A 16,689-nucleotide genomic window follows, 5' to 3' on the forward strand; every position below is an offset into this window, starting at 1 on the left:
AAGCAGTCTAACTCTGGTACGGCAGCTTCATTAGCAACAGCCACCCAAGTTCTTTCTCTCTTGTCATTCTGCCTTCTGCAACATATGGTCTCTGCCTTGGGTTGCCAGATAAAATACAGGATAAATTAAAATACAGGCTAAATTGTAATTTCAGATAAGCAGTCCTGTGCCATATTAAAGCATTAAATAAAACAGTAAAGTGAAAGTAGTGAAACACTTTAATTGAATAAAAATTAATTAAAATGAAAATATTTTATTTTTTGATGTTTACTTATTTTTGAGAGAGAGAGAGAGAGAGAGAGAGAGGGGAAGTGGCAGGGAGAGAGGGAGAGACAGAATCCCAAGCAGGCTCCCAGGCTCTGCACTGTCAGCGTGGAGCCCCGTGTGGGGCTTGAACCTACGAACCGCAAGATCATGACCTGCACTGAAGTCGGACGCTTAAGCGACTGAGCCACCCAGGTGCCCCCAAAATATAATATTGTCTTTTTTTTTTTTTTCAACGTTTATTTATTTTGGGGACAGAGAGAGACAAAGCATGAACGGGGGAGGGGCAGAGAGAGAGGGAGACACAGAATCGGAAGCAGGCTCCAGGCTCCGAGCCATCAGCCCAGAGCCCGACGCGGGGCTCGAACTCCCGGACCGCGAGATCGTGACCTGGCTGAAGTCGGACGCTCAACCGACTGCGCCACCCAGGCGCCCCAGCAAAATATAATATTTTCATTTGCTCAATCTGAAAACTCTATCTCCACCTCATGGTTCAAGATGGCTGCTTGTGTGCCAGCTTTCAGGACTACGCTTCAGGCAGCAGAAGGAAGGAGGGTTGGGGCGCCTTGGCTGGCTCAGTCGATAGAACTATGCGACTCCATGAGTTTGAGCCCCACACTGGGCATAGAGCCTACTCACAAAAAAAAAAAAAAAAAAAAAAAAAAAAAAAGGAAGGAGGATCAAAGAAGGACTTCCCTCCCTTTAAAGACACTTCATGAAAGTCATACACCAAATTACTGTCCACCTCACATTGGCCACACAAGGCTTTTATTCTGGGCAGCCAAGGGCCCAGCTGACAATCAGAACTTCTGCATAAAGAGTGGATATTAGGGGTCAACTCAGCATCCGCCACAGCTAGGATTTAAACCCAAGTCAGGGGGCGCCTGCGTGGCTCAGTCCGTTGCCAGCATCCCACTCTTGACTTCAGCTCAGGTCACGATCTCAGGGTCTGTGGGCTTGAGCTCCGCTTCGGGCTCTGCACTGCCAGTGCTGAATCTGCTTGGGATTCTCTCTATCCTCTCTCTCAAAATAGGTAAATAAACTTTAAACAATGGAAAACCCCCAAGGAGGAATGGCTCCCGAGTCTTGGGGCTTAATCACCCCGCTGTGTTGACTCTTCTGCATTTCATGAAAGGGTGGGGCCGACATCCTGTGTCTTCCCCCACACCCCTTTGGGATCCTTTTTACCAGTGCTAGGTGCCTCTTCTCTGACTTCTGTGCTTTTGCTGCTAACAGCCGGCACGTGACATAATACCCTTCAGAGGCCAGCCCTTGGACCACTGGAGCCGCTCTGCCCACACCTGCCATTTGGATGGCACGTAGCCAATGACTGCTGTGCCGGGAGTCTGCCAGCCTAGCCCCCTCGCCTGGAAGTGGGGCCAACACCAACATGTAATTTACATGCCAGAGCCCCAGGCAGGGTCAGGCCTGTCCGAGTGTGCGCCCTGCCCTTGCCCGGCTGCTTCCGTTTTTGTGTCCTGCTTTTTCTCCGGCTCCCTTAACTGGTCTCTCCCGGAAGCGCCGCCTTCATAAATCACTTGCACACAAACCCTTGTCGCAGTGTCTTCGTGGCCTAAGATAAGGGTTTGCCCTGAAAATATAAATAGGAGGTGGGACGGCACTTTGGAAGACAACGCAGTTCTCTTGTCACATGCCCCTTCGTGACGAAGAGGCCAAAGTGACTCGCAAAGCCCTTGAGTTTGAATTAGGTCACACCCAGCCTCGCTGGCAAATCCCCAGCTGTGACAACGTGCACGAAGTGGGGCATTTAATAAGTATTCCAGTCTTCCTCCAAGCTGTAGGTTTTAAAAGAGAATGCGTGCTTGTCAGGGTTTGGCCAGGACAGCAGACAGCACTCTGTGTTTCAAATGGGCACGGATTTCATTCTGGAGATCGGGCGCTCATAAAACAGTGGGAAGAGCTGGAAGGGCCAAGGTTTCGGAAAGCCGACACCAGCTCTCAGATTTCCTCCAAACTTCAGAGCATCAGAAAGTACAGTGGGTTGCACACGGGCCTGTAAGACCAAGGTAGGTGATTCTCAGGGAAGTGTCTGGGGGTTGCCACGAAGCTTTCCCCTTGCTGTACCCTTCCTGTCTGCCTGCTGGTTTTGGAGAAGGGATAATAATGATGGCTTCTGGCCTCCCTCTGGCCTTCCAGGTCTCGTGTGTTTGTAAATTTGCTCACTTGCTAAAATGTGTTCCTGATCCCCAAATCAAGAAGCACGGTATGTCAGGGGCGCCTGGGTGGCGCAGTCGATTGAGCGTCCGACTTCAGCTCAGGTCACGATCTCGCGGTCCGCGAGTTCGAGCCCCGCGTGGGGCTCTGGGCTGATGGCTCGGAGCCTGGAGCCTGCTTCCGGTTCTGTGTCTCCCTCTCTCTCTGTCCCTCCCCCGTTCATGCTGTGTCTCTCTCTGTCTCAAAAATAAATAAACGTTAAAAAAAAAAAAAATTAAAAAAAAAAAAAAAAAGGAAGCACGGTATGTTCACAGTTATTCACGGACTTGTACAGACCGGTGAAAAAAACTTGGGTCTCCTGCTGCACCTTTTCCTAGCTGAGGTTGAACAAAGTGATGCTCTGCCTTCTCGTTTCAGCTCTCATACTGTAAACAAGTGTCTTTTTGGTGTTTTTAGAGCCATGGTTTTCACAGTTTTGTGCTTTCTGTTGGTGGCATTGCTGTATATAACGGCCCCCAAGTGTAGTGCTGAAGAGGTTGTGATGTGCCTTATGGAGAAGATACGTGTGTTGGGTAAGCTTCATTCAGGCTGGATTTATAGGGGTGCTGGCCATTAGGGAATCAATGGTATATATTAAACAAGGTGTCTTTAAACAGCAACATACATCGGGGTGCCTGTGTGGCTCAGTCGGTTGAGCTCGGTCAGTTGGGATTCTTTCTCGCCTCTCTCTGACCCTCCCCCACTCACACTTTCTCTCTCTCTCAACATAAATAAATAAACTTAAAAAAAAAAACCCACACACCCAGAAACATACATAAAACAAGGCCGTGCATTGATCAGTTCTCAAAAATGTCTTGTTCAAAGGCTCCCCAGAACCTAAACGTGTGTTTCCACTGAGAGCAATGGGTCAGTATCCACTAACTCAGCGTTCACGGCGACTTGATAGAACATAGCTACCATGAGTCATGATAGATTATTGGCAGAATCTAACTGGTAACCCATTTGGCATGGAAGGATGGAAAATGTAATTCCCACGCCTCCCGACGCTACCATACTTGGGAGAGCCTAGAAGGGGGAAGAGGGGTTGCCTACAGACGATCCAGGACGGCATGTTAAACCATTTAATGCTTAAAAAAAATTTTTTTGGGGGGGGCGCCTGGGTGGCGCAGTCGGTTAAGCGTCCGACTTCAGCCAGGTCACGATCTCGCGGTCCGTGAGTTCGAGCCCCGCGTCGGGCTCTGGGCTGATGGCTCGGAGCCTGGAGCCTGTTTCCGATTCTGTGTCTCCCTCTCTCTCTGCCCCTCCCCCGTTCATGCTCTGTCTCTCTCTGTCCCCCAAAAAATAAATAAACGTTGAAAAAAAATTTAAAAAAAAAATTTTTTTTAACAGTTGCCTCAGGGTTTACAGTAATTAATTAGTGTCTACCTTCAAATAACCATTATACCATTTCACGTGTAAAGGCTTTATTCAGAGTTTACTACCGATTCCTCAGCCCCATCGTACGTTTTATTTTTATATGTGCCGTAAACGCACAATGCATTGCTGTGATCAGCATAGAAGACTGACTCTAGACAGTTATCTTTCAGAGCAACCCCCCCCCATTAAATGAATTTTTATTCACCTTCATTAGTTCCATTTCTAGCCCTCTTCATTTATTTGTGCAGATCCAAATGTCTGTCTGATACCATATTCCTTCAGCCTATAGTATTTCTTATGGCGCTTTTCTGCTGGCAATAGTTCTCACTTTCTCCTTTGAGAACGTATTTCTGTGTATGTAGGGGTGTGTGCACTTATTTATTTATTTTTTTTTTAAATGTATGTATTTCAATTCAATGTATGTGTATATTTAAGTGGCAGTATATTATTTGCATTTCTTTTGCTCCCAGCTTTGTTGAGGTCTTCTTGATAAATAAAATAGTAAGATGGGGCACCTGGGTGGCTCAGACGGTTAAGCGTCTGACTCATGATCTCAGCTCAGGTCTTAATCCCATGGCTGTGAGTTCAAGCCCCACGTTGGGCTCCACACTGGGCATGAAGCCTACTTAAAAAAAAAGAAAAGAAAGAAAAGAAAAGAACATAGTAAGATGAAGTGTAACATAATGAGGGGGCACCTGGGTGGCTCGGTCCCTTAAGCGACTGACTCTTGATTTCGGATCAGGTCGGGATCTCATGGTTCATGAGTTCGAGCCCTGAACTGGGCTCTGTCTTGACAGCATGGAGCCTGCTTGGGATTCTCTCTCCTTCTCTCTCTGCCCCTGCACAGCTCACTCTCTCTCTTTCTCTCTCTCTCTCAAAAATAAATAAATAAACATTTAAAAGTGTACAACATGATGAATTGAATATACATATACATTATGAAAGGATTCCTCCCATCAAGTTTATTAACACATTCATCACCTCACATATTCACCTTTATTGCATTTCTTTTTTAAAAAATGTTTTTAATGTTTATTTATTTTTGAGGGAGGGAGGGGGAGAGAGAGAGAGAGAGAGAGAGAGAGAGAGAGAGAGAGAATGTGAGCAGGGGAGGGGCAGAGAGGGGGAGACAGGGAATCCCAAGCAGGCTCCAGGCTCTAAGCTGTCAGCACAGAGCCCAATGTGGGGCTCAAACTCACAAACCATGAGATCATGACCTGAGCCGAAGTCAGACAATTCGCTGATGGAGCCACTCAGGTGCCCCACCTTTACTGTGTTTCTTAAAAATCAAAATACCAAATCTGAAACAAGTAATTTTTAAAAATCCTTTTGTTAATTATCTCTCTTTTATTAAAAACAACAACAACATTTTTTTAAGTAATCTCTACACCCAGTGTGGCGCTTGAACTCACAACTCCAAGCTCAAGAGTCAGATGCTCTACCAACTGAGGCAGCCTGGTACCCCACCTTTAAAATGTATTTTTGCTGGGTATAGAATTTTGGGCAAACATGTTCTTTTTTTTTTTTTTTTTTTTGTCTTAAACCACTTTAAAGATGGCATTTTGTCTTTTGCCTTGCATGGTTTCTGATGAGAAGTCAGCCATAATTCCTATCTTTGTTGCAAGGCACATCATGTGTCTTTTTTCTCCGGCTGCCTTTATAATTTTCTCTTTGACTTAGGTTTCCAGCAGCTTAAATATGCTATGCCTAGTGTTTTTTGTTTGTTTGTTTGTTTGTTTGTGTTTTAATCTTGCTTAGTATTTTCTGAACTTCTTGGGTCTGTGGTTTGGTTTGTGGCATTCATTTTGGAAAGTTCTCAGCCATTATTTCTTCAAATATTTCTCCTGCCCTATTCTCTCTCTTCTCCTGGGTGTCCTATTACATATATGTTAGACTTGGGGGCACCTGGGTGGCTCAGTCAGTTGGGAGTCAGACTTTGGCTCAGTCAGACTTTATGATCTCGTGGCTCGTGAGTTCGAGCCCCAGGTTGGGCTCTGTGCCGACAGCTCAGAGCCTGGAACCTGCTTCAGATTCTGTGTCTCCCTCTCTCTCTGCCCCTCCCCACTCATGCTCTGTCTCTCTCTCCCTCAAATATAAATAAACACATATGTTAGGCTGATATTATGTCTTTGATGTTCTGTTCTGGTTTTCTTCCCACTTTTGTTTTCCCTTAGTGCTTGAGTAATTTCCACTGACCTATCTTCAAATTTGCTGACTCTTTCTTCAGCTGTGTCATGTCTCCTGATGAGCCATCAGAGGCACATTAGTGTTTTTCTTTCTTTCTTTTTTTTTAAGTATACTTATTGATTTTGAGAGAGAAAGAAAATGCATGCACATATGCACACATGTGCAGGAGCAAGAGAGGGGCAGAGAGAGAGGGAGAGAGAGAATCCCAAAGTATAAGAATCAATATGTTCAATTCCTGGTTTCTTTCAAGTCTCTGAAATGTGCATATATAACCAAACCAAGGTACTGGTCATTACTTGGAACTCAAGAGGGAACTCTCAGTCTCCATAAGACTAGCTGAGAAGCAGTGGTAAGTCGTGTAAGTAATTGATCAAACTTAATGTATTGCCTCTTGTTATCAACTGAATGTGCCCTCCCAAAATTCATATGTGGAAACCCTAGCCCCCAATGTGACTGTATTTGGAGATAGGGCGTTTCAAGGGGTAATTCATTTTAAATGAGGCAAAAGGAGGGAGACTTAAGCCAATCAGACTGGTGTTCTTAGAAGAGGATGAGACACAAAGGAAGTGTGAACGCAGACGTAAGGACTGAGGTCACCAGTTACACTGGCTGGGTGTCCTACAATCCAACTCAATTGTGACAGTCCCTGGAGACAGTGAGATCAGATCTCACAGGTTCAGGGCTCCACAGAACTGCCCCCTCCCCCATCTTCAGATGCCACTAACAAGGCCCGGGGTGTTACTTGTGCTTCTGGTCTACCGCCTATAGATTAGAGGTTTCAATCACTCCCTCTTTGGGTTCAATTAATTTGTTAGAGCCGCTCCCAGAGCACAGAGAGATGTTTTACGTACTAGTTTGTCAGTTAAAGTATACAAATCAACAGCCATTTGAAGGGACACATAAGGTGAGATCCCAGACAAAGGCGCTTCTGTCCTTGTGGAGTTTGGGGTCCCAAACAGTGGCATGTGGGGCGCCTGGGTGGCTCAGCCGGTTACGCATCTGACTCCTGATCTCGGCTCGGGTCATAATCTCACAATTCCGGAGACTGAGCCCCGCATGGGGCTCTGCAGTGACAGCCCATAACCCTCTTTCCCCCTCTCTCTGCCCTTCCCCGGCTCGTGCTCTCTTTCTCCACATAAATAAATCTAAAAAGATAAGACAAAAACACTGGCATGTGATGTGTTCTCATTCACCAACCCGGAAGCTCTTGAAACCTGCTCAGCCAGTTAAACCCCTGACTCTTGGTTCTGGCTCAGGTCATGATCTCACAGTTTGTGACATCGAGCCCCGTGTCAGGCTCCGTGCTGACAGCTCAGAGCCTGGAGCCTGCTTCGGATTCTGTGTCTCCCTCTCTCTCTGCCCCTTCCCCTCCCACCACTTTCAAAATAAATAAAGTTGAAAAGAACTGGTTTACCCTCCAGCCGCTCTCCCCTCCCACAGGTTGGGGCTGAAGGGGAATGGAAAGTTCCAAGCCTCCAGTTACATCACTGGGTGTCCTGGCAACCAGCCCCCCTCCTTAAGTTGTGCTTAAAAGTCACCTCTTTGGGGCGCCTGGGTGGCGCAGTCGGTTAAGCGTCCGACTTCAGCCAGGTCACGATCTCGCGGTCCCGGAGTTCGAGTCCCGCGTCAGGCTCTGGGCCGATGGCTCAGAGCCTGGAGCCTGTTTCCTATTCTGTGTCTCCCTCTCTCTCTGCCCCTCCCCCGTTCATGCTCTGTCTCTCTCTGTCCCAAAAATAAATAAACGTTGAAAAAAAAATTTAAAAAAAAAAGTCACCTCTTTGACATAAAAAAGGACTCCTGTATGGCTCTCATGACTTAGGAAGCTCCAACAATTTGGGGAGCTCTGTGCCAGAAATGGGGATGGAAATCAAACATTAGTTCTTAGTATAGATCCAAGTGCCACGAGAGGAAGGCTGAGTGTGGACACAGTGAGAGGGTGGCCACCTGCGAGCCAAGGACAGAGGCCTCAGGATAAACCCGCCCCCCATCCCCCCCCCCCCCCCCCCCCAGCCAGCAGTTGATTTTGGACTTCGCTCCAGAATTGTGAGAAAGCACACTGGGCCGGGGGGGGGGGGGGGGGGCAGGTGTGGCAGTTTCTTTTTTTTCCCCCCTCCAGCAAGCTTGGGGGGGGGGGAGGGGAAAGAACAGGAAAGCCACAGAGGTAGAGATGAAATGTACTAGAAACCGTTGTTTGCAGTTTTCGTTGAAGAGAATCAACCCGAGAGTCAATGCTCCCCGTAAGTAAAAAGCAGAGGAGAAGTAACCTGATTGTCTGTGGTCTGGTGCCCGTGCGCGTCTCTTCTCATTTCATACATCTGGAAGGGAAAGGTAGTGAGGAAAGGAAGGGCGAGCAAGGGCTGCAGGAGTGCGGCGGCGCCGGTCAGTAGAAGCACACGGTGTGCAGGAAGGGTCTGCCGCTCTTCTCCTCGAACTCCTCCAACAGCTCGTCCAATTCGTCCTCCATGTCCTCGGTGTGCTGAATGCACTGGCACAGCTTGCAGATGAGGATCGCGCCCACGGTGGCCTCTTCGTCGTTGTCCTCGATGTCCACGTTGATCACGTGCACCGGCTGGCAGGTCACTTGCTCTCTGGAATTCATATCTTCCACCACCTGGTCGTACACACTCTCTTCGCAGGTGACAATCAGATCAAACACGTCCTGGCAGTTCTGGAACCTCTCCGGCCGGGGCTTGATCCTTTTGTTACGCTCCAACATATGTAACATGCCATTTTGCGTGTAGAGGTCTCTGTCCTTGCGGACGAGATCGTTGTACATCTGGTCATAGGTGGTTTGGAAATCGTAAACGTTGGGCTGGTCGGGTGCGGGGCCCGGGAGCTTCACGTGAGTTCCCGTTCCAAAGGACCGGACGCTGAATCCCCGTTTGCTGAGAAAGTAGTGGGCCTCCATGCTCCGGTTCTGGTTACTGGCACACACCACTGCCACCCGCAGCGGCACGGTAGACATGGCGGCGGCTCCCCTGGCTGCGGCTGCGACGCCCCCGTGCGGCCACTCCCACGCAGCCACGGCCCTTGTGCGCCAGCGAGATGGCCACGGCGACACGTGGAATGCGAGGCGCTGAGGTCACAACCTCTTTGACGTGCCACTGCGTCGTGACCCGCGCACGGCGGGGCCGTGCGCAAGGCGTGGGGGTGTGCCGGGCGTCCCCTCCGCCTCCCGCCCTGGCACGTGTCCTAGCTTCTCAGAGATGATTCCCAGGGACTCGTGTCGCCCCGTGCTCACACCCCTTTGCAAAGTGACTTTGCAGCGGTCCTGCCCTCAGGAGGTAGAATTATTTCTCTTGGCTGTAAGTCTGAGCTGGCCTTGACACTTTGGATAAGTAGAATGTGACTGCAGTGACGTGGGCGTGGGGGGAGGGGTCTAAGCCTAGGGCTGCAGAAGCTTTGTGTCTTCCGTGTTTGCTTAGGGGGATTTCAGGCACCGTGTGAGGAAGCCCAGGCTGTCTTGCGGAAGAGAGAGAGACCACTTGGAGGGGAACCAATGAGGAGAACCATGAGGAGACAGAGGTCCGAACATCCTACTGGCCCCCATAGTTGAGCCACCCCACCTGAGGCTTCAGTTGTGTGGGCACTTGGGTTCTCTAGCCTCAGTCAACACCGTGGGGAGCAGGGTGATTCATAACACCCACCTCCCCTTGCCCCAAATTCCTGCCCCATAGAATTGTGAGAAGTAAACGGATGGTTGTTTTAGGCTCCTGGGCTCGGGGATGGTTTGTTACGCGGCGATAGCTAACTCCAACGGCAGAGACTTCCAGCTGCTCCACGGTGTCCCTTCTCCTCTCTGTCCTCGTTCGATGGCTCACGTTTCAGCTAGATACCTGGCCACCTGAGATGAAAATTACATTTGTCAACTTGCCCGGCAGCCAGATACAGCAACCACAACGGTGTGCTTCAGGCAAGGCGTGAGGGTCCAAATGTTTGAGGTAAACTACGGAATCACGATGTACCCCTGAAATGAATATGTCAATTTCACCCCAATAACATTAAATACTTTTTAACGGTACAGGGCAATCGTGGAAAGACTGCCTTTAACCTCCTGGAAACCTACCGTTTTGAGCGCCTAGGAAAATACGTTGTGGTGAATCTTCTCATTGAAATGTGATTCAAATCAAGACTTTGGGCCTTTTGACGTTGGGCATGGAATGCTCTCAGGTACTAACGCAGGCCTGCTACTTGGATCTCCACTGCCCGCTCCAGAGTTTATGGTCGTGATCTCCCTATAGTAGAAATTACAAAGATCTCCCTGCCGCATCCTGGCTCCAGATAAACAGTCCTTCCGAGTACGGTGGCAAGTTGAGAGGTATGATTAAAAGTCTGGGTGAGAATGACGAGTAGAGATGCCTGCCTAGAGCGCCTTGGGACACCTGGGTGGCTCAGTCGGTTAAGCGTCCAACTTCGGTTCATGTCACGATCTCACGGTTTGGGGGTTTGAGCCCCGCGTCGGGCTCTGTGCTGACAGCTCAGAGCCTGGAGCCTGCTTCGGAGTCTGTGTGTCCCTTCTCTCTCTGCCCTCCGCCGCTCATGCTGTCTCTGTCTCTCAACAAAAAAATAAACATTAAGGAAAACAAATCAGGAGCTCCTTATCCTGTTAGCCACTAGGCTTGTGCACTTGTCATTCCTTGATTCTGTTGCTTTCTCTCTCCCCATGGCTACTTCTCTGTGTTCAGCCTTTGTAATTTGTCGCCAGGGCTCCCCAAGCCTGCCTGCAGTCTGGTCCTCTCAAATCCATTGTCTTCTCTGCAGCCACAGTGATTTCTCTAGAGTGTATATCAGATTCATGACCCTGTGGTGCTTAAAATCCTAGCAATCAAATGGTGGCAAGTGTAGGAGTCGTTTGGTAGTAAGTGGCAAGCCTCATTCAGGCTCTGTGTGGTCAAGCACCACTCGTCTTTTCTGTATTTAAAAAAAATTTTTTTTTAATTTTTTTTTATTTTTGGGACAGAGAGAGACAGAGCATGAACAGGGGAGGGGCAGAGAGAGAGGGAGACACAGAATCGGAAACAGGCGCCAGGCTCCGAGCCATCAGCCCAGAGCCCGACACGGGGCTCGAACTCCCGGACCGCGAGATCGTGACCTGAGCTGAAGTCGGACGCTTAACCGACTGCGCCACCCAGGCGCCCCTTAAAAAATTTTTTTACATAATTTATCGACAAGTTAGCTAACGTACAGAGTATACTTACTACCAAACGACTCCCACACTTGCTCTTTCCCGGCCCCTTCTTCTAGGCCAACACTTTGCTGCCTTTGAAGACTCAGCTTACTCACAAGGCTACCTCCTTCGTTGTGTTCAACGCATGCCCCTGTCGGTTACACTTGTCAGGCTGTCTTCTGATGGTTTGTCTTCCCCACAGGCCAGTAAAGTGCTTGATGTAAGCGTAGCACCTGCAGCCAGGGCCCCGCCCCCAGGTCCTCCCTGCACTTTGCATTTCCCCGCCACTTCCAGATTCCTCAAGAAAGCCGCTCCAGGAGCCCGAGGGCAGGCCCTCTAGAAAACAGACAGGTGTCGGGGACCCGGAGGGCTCAGTCGGTTAAACGTCCGACTGTTGATTTTGGCTCAGGTCGTGATCTCATGGTTCGGGAGTTCGAGCTTTGCATCGGTCTCTGCGCTGACGGTGCCGAGCTTGCTTGCGGTTCTCTCTCTCCTATTCTCTCTCTACCCTTCCCCTGCTCACTCGCACTCTCTCTCTCAAAAATACACACACACACACACAAAAACCAGACAGGTGCTGGTAATTGGCAGCAAAACTCACTGAGGCCAGAGGTAGCTCAAAAACGGCCACAGTGTTTCTTAGTAAAAAAACAGGAAGTCTCCCTGACCTCCTTGCCCCTTCCAGAGCATGATGGATGGTCCTCTTCCACGCCTCTCTCCGTTCTTCTAATCATCTTGGCTCTTGCTGTGAGTTCCATGGGGACAGGACACTGGGCAACATGGTACCCCAGCAATCCCACAAGGCCCTGTGCCTACCCTGCCTGGACCCCTCTTGTCAAAGGGATGGATGATAGAATGTTTCGTCCAGTAAGAGCAGAAGTCGCAAAGGCTGGGGCCGAGGTTGAAACAGTTCTCTGGGGACGAGGCAGAGGTCAGGGCAAGGACTAGTGCCTTAGCTGCCTGTCGAATGATTGCTTCAAACCTGGAGTCAGTTTGCTGCCCCTCCGTTAGCCGCCAACTGGTTCCCTTAATGACTGATACCTTCTGAGGATGTCAAGTGTCTGTAGCTGTTATTAACGTTTTGTGGGGTGGCTTAGGGAAGAAAGGTGCTTCTCAGCTTCTCCCAGGAGAGCCCAGATAGTTCTGAACTTGGAGGAGAGTGAGATCAAAGAGAAGCTGATCAGAGCACCTGGGTGGCTCAGTCGGTTGAGCGTCCGACTTCAGCTCAGGTCGTGATCTCGCGGTCCGTGAGTTCGAGCCCTGCATCGGGCTCTCTGCTGACAGCTCAGAGCCTGGATCCTGCTTCGGATTCTGTGTCTCCCTCTCTCTGCCCCTTGCCCCCTCACAATCTGCCTCTCTCTCTCTCAAAAATAAATAAACATTAAAAAAAGAAAGAGAGAGAGAGAGAGAGAGAGAGAGAGAGAGAGAAGCTGATCATCTGGGCCAGAGGGATGGGGTGTTTAAGGTTAGGGGAGAAGTCTCCAGTACAGAGGTGACTGGACTTTGAAAGTAGCCAGATGAGGACTGTAGGGGGCTCACTCATGTCCACTGTGGCACCTGTTTGAGCACTTGATATCTTTTTAAATCTTTCGTAGCTTCTTCTTCTTCTTTTTTTTTTTTTTTTACATCTGACTGTTACTCTCCTTCTGAAGCAAGAGGGCTCTCTGAGGAGTGACTCACAGTAATTAAAATCACATGAGATTGGTCTAAAAAACCTGGAAAGTCATTATTAATTTACAGTGGGAAATCCAGTCATTTATTCGTTTATTTATTCCATGAATATTTATCGCGTGCTGACCTAAGCCAGGTTGGTCATGCATAACCCTAAAGTTCTTTCTGGAAAGTAGCATATCGTCTTCAGGCAGGAGACAAAAACCACACCGGTTATTTTAACAATTTTTTAATGTATTTATTTGGGGGGGGGGTGCCGAGAGAGAGGGAGAGAGGTAGAATACCAGGCAGGCTCTGCGCCATCTGGGCAGAGCCCGATGCGGGGCTTGAACTCACAGTGAGATCATGACTTGAGCAGAAAAGTCTGACGGTTAACTGACTGAGCCACCCAGGCGCCCCCTAACAGACTTTTTATTTTTTTTTATTTTTTTTATTTTTTATTTTTGCGACAGAGAGAGACAGAGCATGAACGGGGGAGGGGCAGAGAGAGAGGGAGACACAGAATCGGAAACAGGCTCCAGGCTCTGAGCCATCAGCCCAGAGCCTGACGCGGGGCTCGAACTCACGGACCGCGAGATCGTGACCTGGCTGAAGTCGGACGCTCAACCGACTGCGCCACCCAGGCGCCCCAAGACTTTAATATAGAGAACATTTAGCTAGGTATGATCGCCAAATGTTTAGCTGGGTATAGTCACCGAAGAACCAAAACAACCGAGACGGGAACTCCAAGGCATCATAGAGGTAGCAATCTCAGATAGCAGCGACCACTGGTGGGGGAACAAAGGGGAAACATGGAATTCTTGAAACCTCCAAGCTGGGAGCGGGGAGGCACATGGGGCTGAAAACCCGATGCCCCAGGACAGCCCACCTGCTGGCCGGTGCGGGTGTCTGAGCTCCGAGGACGGGCCTCCCTGAGGTGGGACCCGGGTCCCTGAGGACGGATGCCGGCGGCTTCTGTGGGAGTCGGCAAAACCGGAAACTCGATTCAGTTGCTGCTGCAGGAAGGAAATGCTGTGAAGAAACATGCAGGATGCCATCCACAGGATCCGGAAACTAACGGGAAGCCGACAGGAAGCCAGCAGACCCCGAAGGAAGAATTGAGTCCTTACTTCTTCCTCTAGCCGTCGGTCTTCCTCTCACACCTCCTGTGGGCCGAGCAGCTGGCTGAGCAGAAATGTGGTTTGTAGCGCCCCAGCCCCAGCATCGCAAAGACAGGTGGAGCTGAGACACCAGTATCTTCATAACGGACACATCACCCAGGAAGTTTGAGGTGAGTGAGGGTGAGGTAACCCCCTCCCCCACATCCTCACTACCAGGTCCCCCAAAGGCCAGTCTCTGACCAAATTCTGTCACACGCAGGGGACGTTTATGAAAGAAGCATTCATTAGCAACCAGGCGCAAAAAAAACGTCTCTGCAACCCGATCTGTAGACTCGAAGTCCCAGCTCTCAGCCTAGCGCTTGCATAAAAGGCCCACTCAAGGCCGATGCAACATTCTAGAAGTATCGGGGAACCAGCAGTTCTCCAAAACGAAGAGGTCGCGCCACCTCTAAGGTGCAGGCGGCGTCCTCTGATAACCTCTTCAGGTATGGGTAGAGAGCGTCCCGAACCTATTTAAGTCAAGCCATAGATCCCGAAGACCTCGAATTTCACAAACAAGAGCCTATTTCTGACACTTGTCGGGCCAATTAACAAGCCACCAACTTCATCAACGAGAGCCCATTTCTGACTTTCGTTTTGCTCATTAGCAATACCTGGTCTTGGAGTTGGATGTGGCCTTTGTGAGGCAAAGCCGGCCGCCCAGCTGGAGAGGGTTTTTGATGAGGGACAAGTGACCGCCCCTGGAACTGTGGCTTTTAACACTGACATGATATCACAACGTTCAGAGACACATGTTTCAAAAATAAAACACAGACATCATATTACGTTTGGGTTTAAAACAATTATTTTTTCAAGGTTTGTTTTTGAAAGAGAGAGAGAGAGCCAGAGCGTGAGTGGGGGAGGGGCAGAGAGAGACGGAGACACAGGATCCCAAGCAGGCTCGGGGTTGGGGAGGAGGGGGTCTGAGCTGTCAGCGCAGAGCCCGATGCGGGGCTGGAACTCACGAACCGTGAGATCATGACCTGAGCCAAGGTCGGACGCTTAACCGACTGAGCCACCCAGGCGCCCCTGTTCTGTTTTGTTTTGTTTTTAATGTTATTGATTGGTTGATTATTATTTTTTGAAGTAGGCTCCACACCCAACGTGGGGCTTGAACTCACAACCCCGAGATCAAGAGTCACACACTCTACCGACTGAGCCAGCCAGGTGCCCCATTCATTCGGTTTGTACCAGGCACCGCCAGGGTTTGGTGGCGGACCAGGCTCAGTCCTCGCTCTGAAGAAGCTCGCAGCCCGGAGGCGAACGATAAATAGGTGATTGCAGTGTGAGCAAAGAGCTCACTCAGCTGTCAGCAGACCTCCCCCGTTGATCGAGTTTGCAGAGAAAATACAGGACGCCTAGTTCGGTTTGCATCTCAGATCAACAATGAATCGTTTTTCAGTATAAATAGTCCTATTTTGTTTGTCAAATCCGGCAGCCTTACTTCTAGGCAAAGGCAGAAGGAAAGCCAAACAGGGCAGACTTTGGCTTGGTGAGTGCGGGTCAGTCAAGGCGGGAGGGTGAGGTCGTTTTAGGTTCTGTGCTGGAATTATCCATTTCCGTCTACCTCGCTGGACAAGCGCAAGTGTTCTGGAGGTCAGGCAGGTTGCTGCCCCCAAGCAGCGCTGATCCCAAGCCACGAGTGGTCTCTCTGAGCTTCCTTTTTACCGCAGAGTAAAAACCCTTCTGCCAGTGCATTCATTCTCAAACAACCCCCCAAGAAGCTGGTTATGTTTAGATTCCCATAATGGCAACACCATTTTGCTTCTCTCTTCTAAATAGGTCCCCTGGGGGACACCTGGCTGGCTCAGTCAGTAGGGCGTTCGGCTCTTAATCTCTGCTCAGGTCAGGATCTCAGGGTTCGTGGGTTCAAGCCCCGCGTTGGGCTCTGCGTGGACAGCATGGGACCTGCTTGGGATTCTCTCTCTCACCTCTCTCTCTCTCTGCCCCACGCCACCTTGCATTCTCTCTCTCTCTTTCCAAATAAATAATGTTAAAAAAGGAGGTCACTGAAGGCCAGAAGTGTTAAGCAGCTGGACCAAAGCAACGCATCTAATTCATAGGGCTGTCTTGGGGATAATATGAGTTAATACATAAAACACCTAGAAGGCGGTCTCATTTTCTTCTTAACACCCAGAGAGGTTAAGAAAGTTGCCCAAGGCTAGCCAGCTGGAACTTAATCTCGCCTCGGGCTTCAAGGCCTGTGCCCTTCCTACTGCTCCGTGATGGTCTGTGTCCCAGAAATTGTGTTCCCCATCACAGGGAAGCAGCTGTTGGCTAGAATGGAGGACATTGGGCTTGGAGTCAGAGGACTTGGGCCTTGTGCAGAAATGGGAACATCAGAGACAAGGTCAGGAGCATGGGGAGGGCTTCGATGTTCAAGAGCTACGTGTGTTTGGCAACTCATGCAGGTTGATCTGACAGAACCTCTTGATAAACCTGAACTCTGGGCGTGCAGAATGACCCAAAGCGAAGCCCTGTTAGTGATGCCCCAGCCCCAGGTGGCACCGCGATTAAAGGAGCAGATTTGGGATCGAAAGCAAGAGACCCTGCAGGTAGGAGCTCAGGACAGGTGGAGTTCCTCCCACTTGACCTTTGCAGAACCAGCCCCGTTGTTCTAGCGCTGTGGTCTGGCGATGCCGGTGGCCACATCTGGAAGAGTCGAGGGAA

General features: G+C 49.8%; 1 protein-coding gene across 1 annotated transcript; it reads right to left on the minus strand.

Annotated features, from left to right (window-relative positions):
* Positions 1-8,204: 8,204 nt before the first annotated feature.
* Positions 8,205-9,089, minus strand: LOC122477370 (RNA polymerase II subunit A C-terminal domain phosphatase SSU72-like). The gene is made up of 2 exons (XM_043570296.1): positions 8,379-9,089; positions 8,205-8,296 (listed from the first exon to the last, which is right to left on the minus strand). The coding sequence occupies exon 1, from the start codon at positions 9,005-9,007 to the stop codon at positions 8,423-8,425; it is 585 nt and encodes a 194-aa protein (XP_043426231.1). The 5' UTR covers positions 9,008-9,089; the 3' UTR covers positions 8,205-8,296; positions 8,379-8,422.
* Between the last annotated feature and the right edge of the window lie 7,600 nt (positions 9,090-16,689).

The sequence above is a fragment of the Prionailurus bengalensis genome, chromosome X (assembly GCF_016509475.1).
Source record: "Prionailurus bengalensis isolate Pbe53 chromosome X, Fcat_Pben_1.1_paternal_pri, whole genome shotgun sequence".
Lineage (NCBI taxonomy): Eukaryota > Metazoa > Chordata > Mammalia > Carnivora > Felidae > Prionailurus > Prionailurus bengalensis.